The sequence below is a fragment of the Talpa europaea genome (genome assembly GCF_964194135.1).
Source record: "Talpa europaea genome assembly, chromosome: 1".
Lineage (NCBI taxonomy): Eukaryota > Metazoa > Chordata > Mammalia > Eulipotyphla > Talpidae > Talpa > Talpa europaea.
In genome coordinates, this window is record NC_140073.1 from 7,668,752 (window position 1) to 7,691,601 (window position 22,850).

At 40.8% G+C, this 22,850-nt stretch overlaps 1 protein-coding gene across 1 annotated transcript in view; it reads left to right on the top strand.

Moving 5' to 3' along the window:
- PATL1 (PAT1 homolog 1, processing body mRNA decay factor) overlaps nucleotides 1-17,119 on the top strand; it is a gene marked incomplete at both ends in the record, with an annotated part of 29,533 nt that extends 12,414 nt beyond the window's left edge. The window contains 12 exons of the mRNA XM_084232489.1: nucleotides 180-397; nucleotides 1,799-1,888; nucleotides 4,995-5,175; nucleotides 5,944-6,067; nucleotides 6,494-6,591; nucleotides 7,463-7,522; nucleotides 8,026-8,174; nucleotides 9,461-9,620; nucleotides 13,751-13,906; nucleotides 16,457-16,548; nucleotides 16,633-16,782; nucleotides 17,098-17,119. Coding sequence (XP_084088615.1) covers nucleotides 180-397; nucleotides 1,799-1,888; nucleotides 4,995-5,175; nucleotides 5,944-6,067; nucleotides 6,494-6,591; nucleotides 7,463-7,522; nucleotides 8,026-8,174; nucleotides 9,461-9,620; nucleotides 13,751-13,906; nucleotides 16,457-16,548; nucleotides 16,633-16,782; nucleotides 17,098-17,119 — 1,500 coding nt within the window. The remainder of the gene's footprint in view (nucleotides 1-179; nucleotides 398-1,798; nucleotides 1,889-4,994; nucleotides 5,176-5,943; nucleotides 6,068-6,493; nucleotides 6,592-7,462; nucleotides 7,523-8,025; nucleotides 8,175-9,460; nucleotides 9,621-13,750; nucleotides 13,907-16,456; nucleotides 16,549-16,632; nucleotides 16,783-17,097) is intronic.
- Nucleotides 17,120-22,850: the final 5,731 nt, after the last annotated feature.

The following is a 22,850-nucleotide window of genomic DNA, read 5'->3' on the forward strand; positions in this document are numbered from 1 at the left end:
GTAAGCCTGTGATTAGCTCCACCCACTTTCCTAGATTTTGCTTTTTTCTTTGCTGTTAATCACTACTGCCTTCCCTCCCCCTATTTTTTAAATAGTTTCATTGATGAAACATTATTCACTTTTCTGTGGATAAAAGTAAGTGGCCTTGCTAATTAACTAAATCTTGTCCCTCTCTGTAGCTACAGCCTGGACGCATGTCTCCCAGCCAGTTTGCGCGGGTCCCTGGGTTTGTTGGTAGTCCACTTGCTGCCATGAATTCTAAGCTGCTGCCAGGGCGCGTGGGGCAGATGCTTCCCCCAGCACCAGGCTTCCGTGCCTTCTTTGGTGCTCCGCCTCCTGCCACACCACCTCCACAGCCGCACCCCCCTGGCCCCGGACCTCACCTGCAAAACCTAAGGTATGCAAAACAAATGCCACTGTGTATCCACTGCAAGCCAAGCCTCTTGGTTGTTGACATTTAGTTTTATAATCTAGACATACATCTTATGAAACATTTTGAGGTGTTGTTGAGTCTTCAAGTTGCCAAGCACAGAAATGTTTGACAGTCTGCTGGGTTTCTTGGGAATCATATTTCCCTCGAGTTACATACTTTCTGTGTACATTTACTTGCACATTACTGGTTAATCACCTCTTTCATTCCAAACTTTTAACTCATTTCATATCCATTTTATGAACATTCATACTTACATATATAAGTAGTATTAATCACTTAAGGATAAGTGTACACTAAGGACAGAGATACAGATGCTGCGTAATTAGCTAATCTCAGTGCTCACTGAGATGCTTGCATCTGCTCTGCTTATAGAACCAAAGGGATTCAAGTACTTAATTACGTATGTGTTCACAGCCAGAAAAACAATTAATGGAAAACTCTGTGTGTAAAGAGATTTATTTTAAGGAATTGACATGTGACCGTGGATACTGGCAAGTCCAAATTCATAGGGCAGGCCAGCAGGTTGGAAATAGAAATAAAAGTTGAAGCTGCAGTCTTGAATTTGAAATTTGTTGGGCAATCTGGACACTCAGGCTGGACTTCTATGTTTCAGTCTTGAAGCGGAATTCTTTTTCTGGGAACCCCTGTTTTTGCTCTTAAGACCTTCAGCCATTTGATAAGGTTCACCCATCTTTTTTCCTGAATTCATCCAATTGTAAATGTTAATTATGTCTACAAAATACCTTCACAGCAACATCCAGACTAGCACTTGACAAATAGCTGGGCACTGTAGCCTCCCCAAGTTGGCATATAAAGTTAACCTTCACCCTTTGAAAGGTGACTGTATAGAACTGGGACATCCATAGTGAGGACAGGGTGAGGGGAGAGCACAGTGACTGGTGAAGGACCATGGGTGCTTTGGTGGTGGGGGTGCTGTGGTGGCTCCACCTGAAGGGGAGATTCTATAGCTTCAAAATACTAACAAGGATGTAAACAATAGTACTGCAATAAAAATTAAAAATATAAATTAACTTAACTGTCACACATAGCTTCATTATTGTCAAAGTTGTTTCCAGGTAACTGAAGTTAAGTATGTGAAATCTATGTAGAGACTCCTGTGTAACAGCAAAAAGAAAAAGCTGTACAGTTTTACTGCTAATTCACTCAAAGTTTATGATTGTCCCTTTGGAATTGAGAATTAAATTTTGTAGGAGATACATAAAAATACAGCTATCTTTCCCTTCTAAAAGAAATAGACTTTAACATCTTCTTGGGTGAACCTGTGTGAAGTCACCCTCTACTGTCAATATTCTTTAAAATTTCAAATCATAAAAATGACAATTAAAAACTTTTCATCTTTATTAGATCTCAGGCCCCTGTATTTAGACCAGACACCACTCACCTACACCCACAGCATCGTCGACTCTTACATCAGAGGCAGCAACAAAATAAAAGGTAAGTGTTCGTTTCCATTCCTTTATGGTTGCATAATTCAACTTTTAATTTTGACAGTGTGACAAAGTGCTGCTTGCTTCCTTTTCTTAGTAAATTTAGTTTGGATTGAATTTACTGGTAAAGTCAGATCATATATTTTGCCATTTTATTTATTTTTTGGATACACTAGCTTCAGATGACAATATTTCATCGGCTTATTTACACAGTACTGTAATTCTATTGATCATTAAGTCAGAAATGCAGATTAGATGTGATTTGTTTAAATCAACATTTTATACCTGCTCCTTAACAAGTTTTTGCCCTATTCTTAACTACCTTTTATTTACCATTTCAGCCTGGAGATAATCTTGAAATAAGAGACTACCTTTATATTCAGTCTTATGTAAAGTCAACAGTCACTCTTTATTTTTGCCTCTAATTATTTAATCCTCATTCACAAATGTGACCTCAGCTGTGTGATAGACACTGTGCTAGGTTTTATGGACTAAAGGAAAAAGAATCATAAAACCCCTGCCTTTATTTGGGGGAGATAAATATATATGTGTGTGTGTGTGTGTGTGTGTGTGTGTATTTATATATTTATATATTTTTTATTTATATGTTTATATTTATTTATATTTATATATTTATATTTGTGTTTATATTTATATATATATGTGTATATATGTATTTTAAGATTTATTTATTTATGTATCTAAGAGCTGGGGTGTAGACCAGAGGTGCGGGGGGCAGAGGGGTTGAGAGGAATCACCAGAGACAGAGTGGGAGCAGAATAGGTGGATTGACCAAAATACACTGCTGAGGGGAGCAGTGGGCGAGATAGGAAAGGTCTGCTGCACCACGTGGGTCAGCTCCCTGGCCAGGGATCGTGCTGCAGTGGCTGCTGATAACTTCATAGTGCTGAAACTTAACCCTTTGTGCCACCAAGGAGGCCCTTGGGTTATATTTTTTAATCATTCATATATAAAATAAGAAAGTTAAGCAGGTTTTTTGAACCTTGAAATCTTAAAGTTCTCTGTGTATTTCTTTTTTCTCACTTTCATAGAATTTCTATAATATTTTTTACAGGGGATAAAAAACAATGTAAGCTCTCAAGACACAAAAGTATAACCCACAAAGGGAAAAACTAAAAATATATTTGTGTTAAAGTATGAAACTTTTAATGCCTGTAGTTAACAATATTTTGTTGTGCACTTCAGAATTTGTTAGAAAGGGAGCTCTCATGTTAGGTGTTCTTACTGCAAAAAAAAAAAAAAAACAGGACAAAAGGAAGCACTGATGGGCATTGGATGTGTCTCTTACCTTGACTATGGTGATGGTATTGCAAGTGTCGCCCAAGTTCGTACATATCATACTGTATGTGTGCAGATCTTTGTATATCAGTTATATTTCAATAAAGTTTTTGAATTTTTTGATGCAATTTTAAAAATATTTTAACTTCTGTATAACAAAAGGCATGATACTCATATGCAATTCCAGTAGAGGAAAACGACAGGGCTCATGAAAATGAAAAGATTTTCAAGATCACTTGTAATCAGAGAAATGAAGATTAAAATGGGATCACTGCTCTACGTGGTAACACAGACAGGCAAAACCTGAAGTGTCTTAACACTGACATTCTTTGCAAGAATGGAGTGTACAGACTTTTGAGAGAGAATTTGGCAGTAAATAATAAGGCAAACAATGTGGTTATACCACCTTCTAGCAGTTCTGCTCTTCACTATGTACCTGGTAATTTACACTATACATTATCATCATGAATAACTACGAAAGGCATAGGTTGAACAACAAGCCACGAGCAGGGTTACATGTCTAATACAGTTCATGTAAAACCTAAAAGCATACAGGGGCCTCCCTGGTGGTGCAAGGGGTTAAGACACAACCTATGAAGCTGTCCACAGCCACTGCAGCACAAGTTCAATTCCCGGCCAGGGAGCTACCCACATGGCGCAGCAGACGTCTCCTGTCTCCCCACTGATCCCCAGCAGTGTATTTCAGTGGATCTTTCTGTTCTGCTCTCCACTCTGTCTCTGGTGAATCCTCTCACCCCATACACCTCTGGCCTGCACCCCAGCTCTTATATGTATAAATACATAAATATTAAAAAAAAAAAACCTAAAAGCATACAGAAGAATGTTGCACCACATTTAAAGATGGATATACAACTAAATATAAAAAACATTTCAGGGAGGATATATGCCAGACACAGGATAGTGGTTTTTCTGAGAAGGAAGGAAAGCTGGACACTGGAATCCAGAGGGATACAGGAGGGCTTTGAACTGTAGATGGTGCACTGTTATTTCATTACTTATTAATAACCTGAGGTAAAAATGATCAAAAAATTTTCTTTTCATTAAATTTAGGCAATCAGTAAATCAATGTTTATTATACTGTTACTAGTCTTTTAAGTATTTCATGATTTTCCCATTAAAAACTTTTGTTTGGACTTGGAGTCAAATAGGCCTGTGTTCAAATCTCATCACCCTGCCACTCAGTTTACTGCTTTGGACAAGTCACTTGATCTTTTTTGGCTTCTGTTTGTTGTCTTAAGTGGGGAAAATAAAGCTGCTGATCTCATGGGGCTTTGGTAGGATATATATAAAAGTCCACTGGTGAGGGCCTCCCTGGTGGTGCAGTGGTTAAGCACTGGGTTGCAAGGCTGCCCACAGCCTCTGCAGCTCTGGTTCAATCCTGGGCCGCTGGCTTGGGTCCCACATGGCGTGCAGACTTCTCCTGCCGCCCGCTGCTCCCCTCAGCAGTGTACCTCGTGAGTCTGCCTGTTCTGCTCTCCGCTCTGGCTCTGGTGAATTCCCTCACCCTCCCGCGCTTTTGACTGTACCCAGTGCTTGTATAAATAAATCTTTAAAAGTCCACTGGTAAAATTGCTTAACATCTGTCTGATAAGGCACTTAGGTCTTTGTTTATTTCCTCAATTATGTTGCATGGTTCTCTCAAATTCTGTTAAGATTCAGTTATTTCCCACTCCTCTTTTAACATAAGCAATGGGGAATTTTTTTTTGTTGTTGGCCTGGTCTGTTTCTGCATTGTTAAACAGCATAATGAATGTACCCACTTGGAGTGAGTGTGGCATGTGTTTCCGTTTTAGTCAGCATCGGAATCTCAATGGTGCTGGAGACAGAGGCAGTCACCGAAGCAGTCATCAGGATCATCTCCGAAAGGATCCCTATGCCAATCTCATGTTACAGCGGGAAAAGGACTGGGTCTCTAAAATCCAGATGATGCAACTACAAAGCACTGATCCCTACCTGGATGATTTTTATTACCAGGTAAATGCTCTGCTAGTTTTGAGAATAACCGTTTAGTCCCTTATGCAGGGACTAAATGAGTGAAGACACTCACTCATTTAAGTATTGGTAGACTTAAACATTAATAGCATTCTCTTCAAGTGGGTAATAATTGACCAAGCAAATTCTGTCCTCTTTTCAAGCTGGAGAACCTCTTATACTATTCACTAAAATGTTTACATACATGCCTTTTATTTCTTGTGTATAACCACTCTCAGGCCAATGTTCTCAAATTCCTTTGGCATCAATAATCTGGTTCTTTCCATTGTGAATATTGACATTCTAACTTTAAAAGTATTCCATTAATGATTAGTTTTCACGGGCCTCCCTGGTGGTGCAAGGGGTTGAGCACCACATTATGAAGCAATCCGCAACCTCTGTAGCACAAGTTCAATCCCCGGCCGGCCAGAGAGCTACCCACATGGCGAGGTGGACCTCTCCTGTCTCACCCGCTGATCCCCTCAGCGGTGTATTTCAGTCAGTCTGCCTGTTTTGTTCCCTGCTCTGTTTCTGGTGAATCCTCTCACCCACCGCCTTTCTGACCTGTACCCCAGCTCTTGTATGCATAAATAGATATATCTTAAAAAAAAAAAGATTAGCTTTTGAAGGCTGGGATTTGATAAAGCAAATTTCTAACAATCTTAACAAGAATTAGATTGATACATTTATAGGAGTCAGTTGTATGACAGCCATTAGTATAAATTATTTGATGATAAAGAGCATCCCTGTTCTGTGCTTGTATTGTGATAGAATTACTTCGAAAAACTGGAGAAATTGTCAGCTGCTGAAGAAGTGCAAGGTGATGGCCCTAAAAAGGAACGCACCAAGCTCATTACACCTCAGGTGGCCAAACTCGAGCATGCCTATAAACCTGGTAAGGTCCCAGAGCCATAGTAAGGAAACTTGATAAGCTGTTGATACGGTAGTAACTGAATAGATGATTGGATAGCAATGTTTAAAACTGACTTATAAAGTGCCATTTTTTATTCCATCCTAGAGTGAACAGTGTGGCAGACAGTCTTTTAGATCCCTTCTACTTAAAATCCCATAACTATTTTTTAAACCTGTTATAATTTCTTGTGCTCCTAAAATAGGTAAGGGAGAATTACTTAGAGTTTTTGTTTATTAACCAAAAATAAAAATCAGAAAGATTAGTTTCAATAAGAGATTGTTTTAGATAACACATAGATTTTTGTAGTAAATTATTAAATCATGAGTGAAAAATAGAGAATATAAAGATCTTTGAAATGCCTGCCTGCATTAGTGAGTTTTATTTCTTGAAAATTTTTTGTCCTTGCAGTGCAGTTTGAAGGGTCTTTGGGAAAACTTACTGTCTCTAGTGTGAATAATCCCCGAAAAATGATTGATGCTGTTGTGACGTCTCGGAGCGAAGATGATGTAAGTCCCAGCAGAACTGTTTATATAAGAAAGTCTGGTCAATACACTATTTATGAGAGTGCTGTGAATGGACTCAGGCAGTGTTGCTCACAGTCTGCTGTGGAGCTTCCCACCTGGCATTCTGGCATCTGCAGATGTGCTGAGATATTAACACGTCACTCTGAGGCAGCCAGGCAGGACTTCGGGTGACAGGGGTCTTTGGGGTAGCTGTAAGTGCAAACAACATCAACTATTTACTCTTGTTGTAAAAATTACCATTTTCGGGCCTCCCCTGGTAGCACAGGTGGTTGAGCGCAGCACTGTGAAGCTGTCCGCAGCCTCTGCAGCATGGGGGTTTGATCCCGGCCGGCTGGCCGGCGATAATCCCACATGGCACAGCAGACCTCTGCTGTCTCGCGTGCTGCTCCTCTCGGTAGAGTATTTCGTGAGTCTGTCTGTTCTGTTCCCCACTCTGTCTCTGGTGAATCCTCTCACCCTCCCGCACATCTGGCCTGTACCCCGGTTCTTGTATGCATGAATAAATAAATCTTTAAAAAAAAAACAAATAGATCAAAAAAGAAATCTCAAAAGAAAACTTTAAAAAAAAATTACCATTTTCCCTGTGTTTTAAAGTTTTCCTATGGTATCTTCATTTTCTGCATTCTACAGTTATCTTTTGCCTATCTACGAATTCAGTTTGATAGTTTGTGTGTGGGTTGATTCCATCAACTCTGTGGCCTTTGTCCACATTAGTGTTGTTTTAGGTTATGAATTTTCATAGAGTCAGGATTCCCTTAAAGTATTGTCACAGGTGGAAACAAATGTGCATATTTAGTGAATTATTTTTAACAGCAGTAGAAAGTTCATATTGCACTCTCTTATCTCTTTTTAGGAGACAAAAGAAAAACAGGTTCGGGACAAGAGACGAAAAACCCTTGTCATAATTGAGAAAGTAAGTTTAGGTTTGTTGATATAGTTTCAAATAATATGCACTGGCTTTATCCAAGCATGTTCAGTTAACAGCTTGTCTTTCTAAGAAAATGAAAATCACCTTGTTATGCCTATGAATTAATTAGTTGGTTCACCTGTGCTTTTGTGTTTGTGCTTATTAGCACATTCAACCTTGAATATGTAATTTTTTTTTGCTAAAATGGAAAATACAAGCATTTTACTTCTTGGTATTCTCACAGAATACCCATATGCTATGGAAACCAGTCTTCCAGTGGAAACTAAGATCCTTAATGGTTTTTCCTCTGTACTGTTGTCATCTTTCTCCCTGGTGCTATGCGCTGTGCTGTGTTATGCAGAGTGTTACAATACGGTGCTAGCGAATTGTCTGTAAAACATAAATACCATGTTGCCAGGCCATTGAGCTTGGTAACCAGGAGCACAGACTCTGGGAGCATTGTATGACCCTGACCTCACACCCTGTGGCTTGCTTTGTGTCTCCCTCAGACCTATAGTTTACTCCTTGATGTGGAGGATTATGAAAGGCGTTATGTCCTCAGTCTAGAAGAAGAGCGACCTGCCTTGATGGAAGAAAGAAAGCACAAAATTTGTAGCATGTATGACAACTTAAGGGGGAAATTGCCTGGACAAGAGAGGTAATAATTGTGCATTTTGAGAAAAACATGAGATTAACTAGATGAAATCCTTTACCAAACTGAGCTTTATACGTGTTCTGCTTTTGGCTACTGTTCCTTACCACTCTAGTAAGCTCAAAGACTGTTCTATTAGCCTAACTCAAATACCACTTCTTATAAAACATTTCCCATCATCCTCCTCAGCCAAGGGGGAAAAAATCTCTCTACCCTGAATTCATTTAGTCAGCAAACACTCAGTATCTGTGAGGGACTGTGCTAGATGCTGGTGAGAGAGTGGAGAACATTATTTGGCTTCAGTTTTCGAACCTACAGATTGTATCTGGCTTATGCTTACTAACATGTTCAACCTTGTAATCTCTGTGTATTTTCTTTCTTAGTAGATGGGAAGTATAAATGCATACTTCTTTGGGATTTCCTTAGTATACTTATAGTCTGTGAAAACCAGTCTTCCAGTGGAGACTAAGTTTCTTCATGTTTCTCTTTCTGTGCATTGCTAGTGTCTCTCTCCTACTTTCAGGTCTGCAGCAGAAACTTGATGGTAAATGCTCTGTAAATCTCCAATACTAATTCATTGAGTGCAGAAAACCTATGTCTCTTAACAGGTCCCAATACCTTTACCCACTCAAGAAAACTGATAATTCTACATCAGGACATAGACAAAACAGAGCATAGATGAACACGTTTGCCACACACCTTTTCTGGTTTTGGGATATAGGGAGCTGGTTGAATAAAAGTGGGTTTATCTGAGATAGCAATAGTATGCAGCCCTTAAATGTAGTTGAAATTTATTTGTTGACATGGGAAGGTATTCACAAAAAGTTGACTGAAAAAAGTCTTATTAGAAAGCCATATTAATTCTGTTGCTCCCCTCCACCCTTTTTATGAAGGAAAAAAAATAAACACAGCACAAGTTTCTGCAAAAAGGGAGCATCAATAAGTTGACACTGAGGATGTGTTTTTATCTCTTTTTTGCTTTTATTTATTTGTGTGGCATTAACCATGTTACTTGTGTAATTAATTAACAAAGGAAGTTAATGCATGTAGTTGGGCCATCTTTCTTAAGGACTTAGGCAATTTGATTTAAATGATTTTTTTTTGCATTTGTAAAACAGATTTTTATGATTTGGTTAGGAGTTAAGTATATCTCACTGTTTCGTAGTACAGTAAGTGTAGAGTGGAAATGAATGTGGGATAATCATTTGTAGCATGTAAAAAGGGGAAAAGAGGAAGATTTTTTTTATATATAGCTCTTGTTGACCTAAGTTAGTGTTCTTTTTCCCCCACAGGCCAAGTGATGACCACTTTGTACAGATCATGTGTATCCGAAAAGGGAAGAGAATGGTTGCCCGTATTCTTCCTTTCCTCTCCACAGAGCAAGCAGCTGACATTCTTATGACAACAGCCAGGAACCTTCCTTTCCTTATCAAGAAGGATGCACAAGATGAGGTGATCTACCATATGGGACATCTTTCTTTTGGGCCTTCATAATTGATAAGATTTCTAGAATTCAGACTTGCTTTCCTCTCCTCTTCCCCTCTGTGTTGATTTGTATAACCTTTGGCAGCGTGATTTGATCACTTAAAAACAAAATTTTCCAGGCTATTTTTAATCCCATCTTTGGTCCAAAAGACTATATTTCTAAGCATGAAGAACGCAATTCTCTCTTATTTGACATAATTGCAAAGCTATGGTCTTATCAGAATTACTTAAAAGTAAATTGTTTGGCCCTATCCCAAAGAGACTGAATCAGAATTTACCGAAGATCAGGGTTTCTGTATAAAAATGTCCCCAGCTGAATCTGTTGCTGACTAAAGTTTGCAAACTTCTGGTTTTAGTTGCTGTGCCTGATATATAAAATATCACTTCTCACTGGGCTTAACATCTACCTGCAGGCTAAGTTGAATGATGTCGCAGAAATCTGGCTGGTCCTTTTTTTTTTTTTTTTAAGATTTATTTATTTATACAAGCACTGGGTACAGTCAGAAGCATGGGAGGGTGAGAGAATTCACCAGAGCCAGAGCGGGGCGCAGAGCAGGCAGAAGGACTGAAGTCCACTGCTGAGGGGAGCAGCGGGCGGCAGGAGAGGTCTGCGCGCCATGTGGGACCCTCCTCCGGTGGCCGGGGAGCGGCCGGGGATTGAACCGGCGCTGCAGAGGCCACGGGCAGCTTCATAGCCCAGCGCTCAACCGCTGCGCCACCAGGGAGGCCCTGGCTGGTGCTTTTAAGTAACTTTCATTATGATCTAAACTAAACTAGAATTGGAAGCCTGATTAACAGGTTTACAAGTTAACTCTTGGTTAGAGTTGCTTTCTGCTTATCCCTGTCATAATGTTCAAAAGATGAGCGAATTTTAGAATAGTCTTGATAAGGATGGCCCAGAGCACCAGTATCACTAAGCATAAGATTCAGAATAATAGAATTTATGAGAGTCAACCTGTAGGTTCACTGGTTAGTTACTAGCTGATTACTAGTTGATTGCTAACCATCTAGTAATACTCCCCAGAAAATAAAATGGTACCAAAGACCTTCTAAGTAGTATGACATGGTTTAGTCTGAAATAAAAGTTGAAAAATTCCTTCTTGAAATTTTAGCATCTGCAGAAGAAATGAATACAAAGTTTAGGTCTCATCAGGAAATGTGAAGGCGGCATAAGACAAGTTTATAAAGATTTCAAGAATGAAAAATTAATGGCAGGAAAGTAAAGATTTGAGGTTTATCCTTGAAAACAGAAGGCAAGACTAAGAAGTCAGAGCTACCTTTCCAGCCTATAAATTATAAGCAGTAAGTGGGAGCTCAATCTCAGAGGAAGTGATCCTTGGGAACCAGTTCAGGAGTGCTTTGTTCACTTAACAACTACTTAGTGAGCACTTCTTTGTACCAGGCACGGTCTTGTAACTGTAGCACCTAGTTTTAGTTGCTAGGAGCTGGGAATTCAAAAATGCCTATCTTCATGGAGCTTACTGCTAGTAAGCAAAATTTGATTAAATATATTTGGTGAAGGGTAATAGGCCACATTTCTAAATAATATTTCCTTGAAGTAATAGCTGGTTCCAGTCTGAATACTCCTTGTGCCAGAAAGCAAAGAAGTGGAAGAGCACTAGGTCCTGTGTAAAAGATGCACAGGTCAACCCAGGGGCTCCTTACTGATCCCGCATGGGCACACTTGGCATCAGGAAGAAAATACAGCAGATTGAAATATATCAAATGTATTTTATTTTAACGAGTTTGTAATGATATTAAACACATTAATCACCTTCAGAAATTGCTAGGCTATCAGCTCATTAATTGGTAAATAAAGTAGAAGAATCAAGCATTTCTCCTGCCTTTTCACTACAGCCAAATATCTTGCTAACTGGAAAGTTGGTAGAAAATTCTTCTTTATCGAAGAATTTCAGCTAAGTAAGTGCAAAAATGATAAAATCAGAAAATTGTCATTTTACATTTCCTAAGAGGAAAACATTCTATCTGGACAAAATTACTAGTGGTAAAAGCATTAGGTAAAATATGGATGGGGAACTTAAGCTTAGGTTGACACAGGCTGACAGCACCTGTACACACAGGTCATTTACCAGATGAAGGGGAACAGCCAGACACCATATGCCTCGTGTGCACAGAAGAAGGCGCACAGCACTTTTAACCCACCTCACCCCACCGAGCTTGGAGCTAAGCAAGCCTATAATTCTAAGTATCAGTTTTTATGGGGGGCGGAAAATAGAATAGTGGAACCTGTTAAGTTACACCACAAAAGTGCATTAGGGGGCCTCCCTGGTGCCACAAGGGTTAAATCTCAGCACTATCAAGCTACCTGGCAGCCACAGCAGCATGAGTTCTATCCCCAGCCAGGGAGCTGACCCACATGGCACAGCAGACCTCTCCTGTCTGGCCCACTGCTCCTCGCAGCTGTATATTTCAGTAGATCTGCCTGTTCTGCTCCCCACTCTATTTCTGATTGGTCTTCTTACCCCCTTTCGCCCCCATGCCTTTGGACTACACCCCAGTTCTTATATACATAAGTAAATAATTTTTTTTAAAAGTGCATTTGGCCAGATTCAGACTGGGATGAATGACAGTTTCTAACAGATAAAAGTCACATGAATGGGCAGTGACAAAGGGCCTGTTTGCAAAATTTAAAAGCATCAAATGCAGTATGTGCATCTAGTTTGAAACAGAATAAATCAGCTGCTCTAAGGCATTTTTGAGACAATTGGAAAAAATGTGAATTTCCTGTATATATTAAATAACATTAAGGAATTGTTAATTTTGTTAGGTATGGTAACAGGGCTTTTGCTAGATATATAAAGTGAAGTATTTGGGTGAAATGCTACAAAGGAGGAACATAGATTTAGTAGGAGTAGCAAGATGATGATTTAATTGTTCAGTGATGCCTACATGGTCATCATTACACTGTTATGCTCTTTTTTGTGCTTTTGTGCATGTTTAAAATGCTTTTTTTTTTTTCAAAGATTTATTTTATTTATTTATACAAGAACCAGGGTACGGGCTCGATGCGCGGGAGGGTGATAGAATTCACCAGAGACAGAGCAGGAAACAGAACAGGCAGACTGACAAAATACACTGCTGAGGGGAGCAGCGGGTGTGACAGGAGAGGTCTGCCACGCCATGTGGGACCCTCACCAGCTGGCCAGGAACTAACCTGTGCTGCAGAGGCTGCGGACAGCCTCACAGCGTGGCGCTCAACTGCCTGCGCCACCAGAGGAGGCCCTGCCTTCATTTTTTTAAAGCTTTGTTTGTTTAGCAGATAACAAAAACTAGTCTACTTGACAGCCATCACTTTTCCTCCAGTAGGCACTGAGTGCCTGGAAGAATCCTTGATATACTTTCATGTCTTTGAACTAGTTTTATTGGTAGCACTGTATTTTAACTTCCCAGTCATACGGCAAAACAGAATGAATGACTAGCAGACTGTAGTTCAATGGCTTTGGAGTCTCTATTAACTACTAGCTATATAGCTCAGTACTAAGTTTCTGGTCACTGAGCTTCTCTACTAATTTATAAAAATTATGTTATTTCTCCACTTCCTCAATGAGCTTATATAAAGCTAAAACAAGATAAAATTAGGTCTGAAAATAGTTAATCATTCTCTAGCACTCAGAATTTACCTAGCTTAGAATATTTCTCACTATAATATATTGGAGTTGCCAACTTACTGATCTCTTCCCTACTAGTCTTTAGATCTGAGAATCTGTGTCCTGATTACTGTTTGTTTTTAGTCCATGGTGTCTGGCACATTGTAGGTCTTTAAGTGTTTGTAGAATGAATTAGAATACTGATATTTTATCATGAACCTTGCTATGTATTTCTGAAGTGATTTCACAACTGTGGTTCACACAAGTCGTGGCATTTCCTGTACAACTTGAAAAGTGTTCAGTAGATACCTTAGAATCCATTCTTAAAACACAGCAGTGTCTGCTAGACTTGTCAGGCCTTTTTTGTTAGATCTGCCTGGGGAAGTTGAGTTTATGACTGAACATCTACCCGTGACCCCTGATGGGGGGGTAACTGAGCAGGGTGAAGAGCAGTTCCCAGGACCTGATGTTCTCACTTGTATTTTGTAGGTGCTGCCATGCTTACTGAGTCCCTTCTCTCTCCTCCTCTATCATCTTCCATCAGTGACTGTCACCAGCCTTCTGCAACAGCTAATGAACCTACCTCAGAGTGCAGCTGCACCAGCACCCTCCAACCCTCACCTCACCGCTGTGCTTCAGAACAAGGTGGTCTTGCCATTTTATGTCCCTGAACTTTGGGGGTCTTCTAAATTTGCCTTATAAAGTAGTGACTGTTGTGGGTGTGGCAACTTTAGGAAAAAAGGCTTCTTTCAGCTGAGAGTTAATGAAGTCTCTAGTAACAGAGACTCAAAATAAGTGTGTGGGTAGAATAAATCTGGCATAGTGGGACCTCCCCTGGTGGCGCAGTGGTTGAGCGCTGGGTTGCGAGGCTGCTTAGTCCCTGGCCGCCGGCGAGTGCCCCTCAATCAATCAATCAATCAATCAATCAATCAATCAATAAATAAATCTGGCATAGTGGCTCCACAGAGTCAGCAGGGATCCAGGCTCCTTTGGTTGCCTTCTCTGCTGTCCTTAGCAGTGACCCAAAGTTAAAGGATTCAAGGCTTCACTTTGCATCAAGAAGAGGGGTATATGCCAGGGCCAAAAGGTGTAGATTAGCTGTTAGTGCGATAATATCTCCAGTAACTTCTTAATCTTATGGCCAAATTTCATCACAGGCAATAACCAACCACAGGGAAGAATTGGAGGACATCTCTCCGTTCACACCATTTTCATCACAAATAAAATCAGAGTTCTGATAAGAAAAGGATATTAAGTAGTAGCAGCTTCTGTCATAAGGCTATAAGAAGTAGAATATCCCATGTCATGTATCATATCAGAGTAAAGAGCCAGAGACCCAGAGAGAATGCACAGTGCAGAAGGAAGCCTGATGTTTCCAGGGCAGGTTTCTCTATCTTGCCTGCCACTTTCTAGTTTTAGGGCCCTGAACCTATTCTGTCCCTTTCTGAAAACCATTTCCTGGTCTGTTAATTGGAGGGGATGGTATCAGTGTCAGAGTTGGCCCAGTCTTTACATGAGAGAACAGCTGTGATGGCTCAATGCACAGCAGTTCCACAAATGTCATTTTGTTCGACATCATTTCATTCTAATGTTGAAAGGGAAACAACTGATTCCCAGCCAGGGCCACTGCATTTGTAGTGATTGCACATTCTCCCCATGTCTGCGTGGGTTTCTTCTGGGTATTCTGGTTTCTTGCCACACGCCAAAGGTGTGCGAAGTTCACTGATTCTCCAGTTGGAGTGAGTGGGGGGGCGGGGGGTGTGTGTGCACCCTGCGGTGGAAGGCTTGCCTATCTGCTGTGGCTTCCTGCCTTGCTCCCTGAGCTCCCAGGAGAGGCTCCGGCCACCCACAGCCGTGAACTGGAATAAGCAGTTTGAAGAATGAATACAAATGGTTGTTTACTATTAGAAATGTTTGGGTCTTTATTTAGAAGTTTGGTGATGTTTTGTGACCAGAAATCTGCCATAGGAGCTAAACTCTTCATTTTATCAACTAGCCTATAGCCAAGTTGGTTTCGTTGCCATGAGCATGTGTTAAGGACCAGAGTGAGGACTAATGTAATGCCCGCCACGCAGAGGGCACTTGTTAGGGCCATCCATTCCATTAGATGAAAAAGTCTCAAGACCTCTTTCCTCCTTGCACCTGAAAGAGGTGCCAGAGTGTGACCTGCAGACAGCACGTCCCGGGCTGGGGTCTGGAGTGATCAGCTGTTGCCTCTTGCATTGTTTAGTCTCTTGTGTTTTGATTTTGATAAACAAAAGGATCTCTAGCCCATTCTTAACACACGTTCATAGCAATGACACCAACTTGACTGTGGGCTGGAATTTGTGGAAAGGCAAGATTGTCCCTGTGAGGCGAGCTGAGAAAGGTGAGATGGGGTCCACAGCACCCCCCGCCTCCCACTCTGATCCATGGCGCCGTGGCTCATGGATCTAACCTGGGGCCTCTTGTCCCTACTTATGTTCTCATTCTGTGCCCCGTGACCGTGTGTTTCCTGCTTTCACTGCCCGCTGAATAGAACAAACCTAACAGAACTAGCCTCTCTGTAGTTCTGTTTCTGTAAAGTATGTTTCTGCTTTGTAGTAATCCAAGTGAACTTACCTGTTTATCCTTTATTTTTTAGACTTTTATTAACATCCTATCTAAGGCTTTGTTTTCCAGATAAATATGCCCTTTTTTTAAGGAAATTTTCTCCTCCTGATCATTTCAGTTACTTCTCTTTGTATATTTCCCCACAGGTCTTAACACCTTTTTTCTTAAGTCAAAGTATCTTACTCTAATGTTTTTGTTTATTTTTTTCCATGAGTTTTAATTTCTGTCTTAAGTTTTCTTCATCTGGCTTTCTTTTTTAATCTATTTCTGTTGTAGAATAAAAGAAAAGCTAAATCCTACATTATCCGTGGCTGGAAAAAAACCACCTTTTTGTCCCAGGTGGGGTGGGAGAGCAGAGAGGACGCTGGGCACTGGGGCTTTGTTTCCAGTGACAGTGCTTGTCGCTGCTGTGCCAGAAGTGAGGGCGGAGTAAGGCAGAGCCTTTCAGCTCAGGGCTGTCTGGCCTTTGCCTACTTTCACAACAAAATATAGCACTGGGGTCATTTTGATTTAGTGCTATCCCCCCTTTAATGCTGGAGTCCCCTCAGCAGTAGCAGAGGAAGCTTAGATAGGGTGCTAATGTCTCCCCGTCTCCTTTTACAGTTTGGCCTATCGCTGCTTCTTGTCGTCCTGAGCCGTGGGGAAGACCTGCAGAGTTCAGATCCTGCTGCAGAATCAATGCAGAACAACCAGTGGTCAGTATGTGTTTCTTCTTTTATTTTCTTTTAGGCAGTCTTCATTCTTTTTCTCACATTGGTGTTGTCGGTTTTCCCTATCAGGACGGAGGTGATGTTCATGGCAACACGAGAACTTCTACGGATTCCCCAAGCAGCCCTGGCTAAGCCAATCTCCATCCCCACAAACCTAGTGTCCCTCTTTTCTCGCTATGTTGACCGACAGAAACTGAACTTGCTGGAGACAAAACTGCAGTAAGTTTGCACAGGAGAGTTCCCCATCTCGCTACGGTTGGCGCTTTAGAGGTTAGGGGGGTGGGGGCAGGGACTAAAACTGTATTGGTGGAAGAAATAAAGACTTCTATCAAATATTTGAGTATCTACTAGATACAAAACATTGTGTTAGGTGCAGCCATTGCCCTCAAGCTTGTCTAAATGCTAAGGGTAGAGTGATAGCTCAGATGTTTCATTAAGAGAATTCATACAGAGATACAGTTTTAATGCCACACATTACCTTCTGTTTTAATTCATTTATATAAACACGTTTCCTCTCTTTCTTTGTACCCACAGGCTAGTTCAGGGGATACGGTAAACGGTCTCCAGATGTGTCCTGTACCTCCTTTCGGCCATCACCCGCACTGCTGCCATCACCAATGGAGTGTTTTTAGTGAGGGAGGGAAGGTAGCGTATTCCCCAAAGCATCTTGTGGGACCGATTCCTGTTCACAGGGGCTGTCTCTAAATGCCAGGTGTTTCCCTACTGCTCTGTGAAATGCGGCTGGGTGATACTTGTGCTGGTTTCTTCTTACCTTCTATGTTACAATTCTGCATGCCCTACTTTTACTCAATTCTTCTCAATTTTGCATTTTCTTTGCCCTAGAGACATAATATAATCTCTCCCTTTATCCTCCCACCACTACTCCAGTTCAGAATAGATTGTAGCCTGCCAGAGGAGTCCCTCCCTCATTCTATTGAAGTCTTATTGCCCCGTATTAATATGATTATAGGAGAGGCAATTAAGTAGGAATCAATATACACACATATATATATGCACAGAGACACCCCCATACATAAGTTTATGTGGTCTCCAGAGATCCTTAAAGAACAAGTTTTAGATTGAAAAATATTTAGTTGACACAGCCCCCCTCTAAACACAAACCAACTTACATATTTTTAATGTTTCTAGTCCATCTTTAATTAATTTGGTGGGCTCTACTTGTTTTAATATAAATACAGGGTATGCAGCATTTTTTAATAAAATCAGAACTCTTAACTGGCTGATGCCCAGCTCTAGGCTGAGAAGGCCCTTTTTTACTCCCAACTTATATTTCCTTTATTTCTGTCCACCTAATGGAGACAACACACGGTTAAGTCTTTTCCTTGCTGCGACTACGGTGCACTTGAGTCTCTCTCCTCAAGTGCATGCAAGATTGTCCAAGATGATCCTTTCTTACAGCCTGCTTCCACAGTGTAGCTCTCGTGCACTCACTCTGTCTTCCTGAGACTACTTCAGTAAGCCATGCTTTTACTTATCTTTCCCCATTTTTATTTGTTGTCATGGGTAGAAACCTCCAGTTATAACCATGGAAGCTGAGTTTGGCGTGCTTTGTTCTTCAGTCTCCTCCACACCGTGGACAGAACTGCTGTCCTTGCTACTTTGTCTCTCCCAAATCGCATTCCCAGGCAGCAAGGGGCCTGGGATTGAATCCCAGCAGGGACAGCCTGCCCTGACCCTTCTCACTCACCCCTCTTTCATTCAGCAATCAACCAAGATCAGGGGTTTTGATCCCTAGTGATTATAGCCCTTAAGCAAATTAGATCTGAATTAATTTTACATGACTGTCCTGATAGACTTTTTGCTGTTCTCACTTTCTCGAATGTAGTAGGGGGACAAGTCATATTTAAAGAGAATAAACATTTTGCACATACATGTATTGTACAACAGTAAAAGCCTCCGTTATCACCAGCTGTCCCAGTTCTCCATTTCTTCCCCCTCTGTAACCCCAGACTCCACCAGCTGTTCCCCAGTAATGTCACCCCACTTCCCTCTGCTGCTACCTGCCGACTGACCCCACACACCTCCCAGCCTTTCCTTCACAAATGATCAAGTGAAAACTTGATTATTATTTCCTCCTTTCCGTGCTTTATCTTTGTTGTTTGGTTTAATTAATAAAAATTAAAGTTTCTAAATTTACATTTTTATAGGGTATTGTAAATAAAAACAAATTGTATACTTGAAAAAAAAAGTGTGCTTACATTTCTGTTTTATTGTTACCTTTTGAATATGATCTTTTGTGTTTCTAGCATATTTAGATAGACTGGCAAAACTTTTGATGTGGGCGTTGGTGAGGGTATTATTATCTAATTTTTACCTTTTTTCTTTTGTTGCAAGGGGTGGAGGATTGTTGGTACTGTGTTGGTGGGCACTGTGCAGCAACATTCATTTGCAGAGGTTTGAACATACACTACCTCAATTAAAAATAAAAATACTTAGTAACCAGTGAACAATATTAACCTTCCTGCTTAGGTATATCAAAAATAATGAAATTAGGTTATGCACTAAAATAATTGATAACAATATGGCACAGTTAAAAACAGACATCTTGTAATCTTACATAAGAAAAAGACCCTGATAAGTGATAGCAAACAGACTGAATAATTTCACAAAAGAAAAATGCAAGTAAAGTGTTTATAAGAAGTTCATCTCCACTAGTTAACAAAGAAATGAAAAATGTGTTTACTTACTAAATAAGCTTAAAATGATGCTACTGAGAATTTGGGGCCACCTCTCATGCTAAACAGTAAATTTCTTCATTTGGAAAGTGCTTAGAAATGTGAGAACTTCAAAAATAGTCATAGCTTTTGGCTAATGTGTTTCACTTTAAGAATATTGTAAGGAAAAATTCCAAAAACGATCAACGTAAGCATTCTTTAAAGTTTAAAAATTAGAGATAATCTAAATGTCTAAGATTCCAGTAATCTTAGATAAATGATAACCTATGTGTCATGGACAGAAAGGCAGAATTTTTAGTCATAGAAAGTGGTTATACAGTAAGGTGGAAAAATACAAAGTATATAGGCTTTGAATGTTAATTTTTTTTTTTTTTTTTAAGAAAATGCTTATGTGGCAGAAAGAAATATTGGGAGGATTTTCACCTACAGGTTACTGGTGTCTCTAGTGGTATTAAGAGGAACGTTTTTGCTTTGTAGTATTTTCTAAATTTTCTATAAAGGAAATGCACTGCTTATATTCTTAGAAGTAATACTTTAAAGAGAGATTGTTTTTGAGGAATTTAGTTAAATGAAAAATATTAAGAATATAAGTATAATATAGTATCTATATATGTACATGACATATTCTGTGTGGAGGGGGAGCCAGTTAGAGGTGGCCTTTATTTTTATTTTTTTTAAGATTTATTTATACAACAACCGGGGTACAGGCCAGATGCACGGGAGGGTGAGAGGATTCACCAGAGGCAGAGAGGGGAATAGAACAGGCAGACTGACTGAAATACACTGCTGAGGGGAGCAACAGGCGAGACAAGAGAGGTCTGCTATTCTACGTGGGTTGCTCTGCAGCCAGCGGGGATCGAATGGGCACTGAAGAGGCTGCGGACAGCTTCACAGCGCTGCGCTCAACCACCTGTGCCACCAGGGAGGCCCCGAGTGGTGACCTTTAAAGAGAGCAGTCATGGAGGGTTTTTTATGACATAGGCAATTGTACTGTTAGAACCAGAGGGGGTGGGGGTATCCGCTAAGACCTGCTGAGAGTGCTAGCACTCTTTATCTACTGAGCAGTAATTTCTGTCAGGGCAAAAGGGTCTCATCTAGATGTGCTTGACTTCAGAACCTGCACATTTGACTTTAGAGCAGATGAACATGGTAGGAACCTGAAAAGTCACATGAAAGCAGGGCAGGGTCCTAAGAGGTGTGATCAGGTGTTCCATTATTGGACATAGGTGATAGATCAGTTGAGGGATCAAAGAGCCACTTGGGAGGTCCATGCTGTTTGACCCAGTAAGCTTCCATGGTCACATTAAGTTGCATTAGTTCCAAACTGACAGTTGTATCAAGGTGGATCCTAGCTCCATGTCTAGAAAGATCGTTCAAGTCGGTTATGGCCTAAGGTTTGGCTTTCACCAAAGTTACCCTCTCAATCATTAAGAAGGCCAAGACATGACTGAGTTTGACACTGAGAGTTGGATGCCATCTGCCATTTGCTTTTAGAGGGTAATGAAGTCCCTGTGTGGGTAGAAGTGGGAAGGTTGAAGGAATCTTTACATCTCTACCCAAGTACATTTCAAACTTTTAATATTGTACATAGATGAATATGCAGGGTTTGGGGAATTGAGTCTTTTAAAACTGAGGAATCAGCATCTTACATTCACCTAATAGGTTTGTTTTGACCTTTTTCTGTCTTGCAGGAGAGGTACACTTGCGAGTAGATTGCAGGTCTCATTACAGCCTCTGCTTTGCTTTTCATTTTGCAAATAGTGCACTTGAGGTTGTTCCAAGGAGCTTGTCACTTATACAGTGTGATTCTCCAGCTCCCTACCTTAGCCAAATTTATTCTCCAAGGTGATATTAACCTAAATCAGATCCAAGGACTGGGAAACAACTAGACGAGAACTAGGTAATCAGTGTGTGTGTACTTGGCCAATTGTGAATACAGGATCTCTTAAATTGCTTAAATTCTGTACAACCTAAAGAACCAGAGAGAGAGAAACCTGCATATAACTCACCATGGGGAAGTATCACCACTTGCACCCCAAGAAAAACCACTGCTAACAGTTTAGTGTATTGTCCTCCAAATGATTCTCTGTGCAAGTGTATACATAGAATTAGGGGTATTTTTATTTTTTTCTCTGCATCATGGAGAGAATGTCTTATGTCAGTTTATAAAAGGCTACCCTGTTTTTAGTGTACAAAGAATATTCATTGGTTTTCTAATTCATTCTTCTCTATAACCTTCTGAAATTGAATGGGCAACTATAATTGTATCAAAATTATAGATTTGAAGATCACCTGGCATTTGAAAACCGTAAGTTTTAAGCTCCACGCTGCTTTTGGGAGCAAGCAAACAGCTGCCAGCACTTAAGGACATGTCTGCAAAGTCTTCTGGTTGGATTGTCATGTCTTGATTTTCAGTACGCAAATTAAGCAATTGCCTCTCAGTAATGTCAAAAAAGGAGCAACTGGGATATGTACAGATCAGAGTTACGGGCAGGCAGCTGTCAGGCATCTGTGTGATCCTTTCACTTTAAGCATTTTGAAAAGGAGAAAAAAAATAAGACTCCACCCTTCCTCTTCTACCCCAGCATTTTGAAAAGCATTTTTTTTTTTAAGGCATGTTTTATTTATTTATTTGTTTGTTTGTTTATACATGCACTGGGTACAGTCAGAAGCACGAGAGGGTGAGAGAATTCAGCAGAGCTGGAGAGGGGAGCAGAGCAGGCAGAAGGACCGAAGTACACTGCTGAGGGGAGCAGCGGGCGGCAGGAGAGGTCTGCGCCCCATGTGGGACCCTCCTCCGTTGGCTGGGGAACAGCCGCGGAGGCTGCGGGCAGCTTCGCAACCCAGCGCTCAACCGCTGCGCCACCGGGGAGGCCCGAAAAGCATTTTTTATGTTAGATAAATTCAATCCCAGGTGACTCGTTCATTCATTCATTCACTACATTGCTGTGTGAGCTCCACATATGCAGGAATTATTCACAACTGTACCCCAAGACCCAGCAGAGGGGCACCACCTAGCAGGCACCAACACATGTCTGTTCATGAAGTAGTTATGTTATAAAGAAAGAGATTTTTTGAAAAAAAAAAAAAAAAAAAAAAAAACCAGAGCTTAAGGGCCTCCCTGGTGGCGCAGCGGTTGAATGCTGGGTTGGGAAGCTGCCCGCAGCCTCCGCAGCGCCGGTTCAATCCCCAGCTGCTGGGCGAGGGTCCCACATGGCGTGCAGACCTCTCCTGCTACCCGCTGCTCCCCTCAGCAGTGTACTTCATCACTCTGCCTGTTCTGCTCTCTGCTCTGGCTCTGCTCTGGTGAATTCTCTCACCCTCCTGTGCTTCTGACTGTACACAGTGCTTGTATAAATAAATAATAAATCTTTAAAAAAACAAAACAGAGCTTAACAGGGTTGTTAAGAAGACACACTGTAACATGATACATGAGTGTGCCTGTACACAGCCTGTTTTAAAATACATTGTCACTCATTTTATCACACCTAAGTCAGAAACAATTTCCTAAAAACCTCTCCCGAGAAGGGAGGGAATATCTTTTGGTCCTCCTTCCTTCCCTTTTCTTTTGCTGCCTAGGATGTAGTTGTA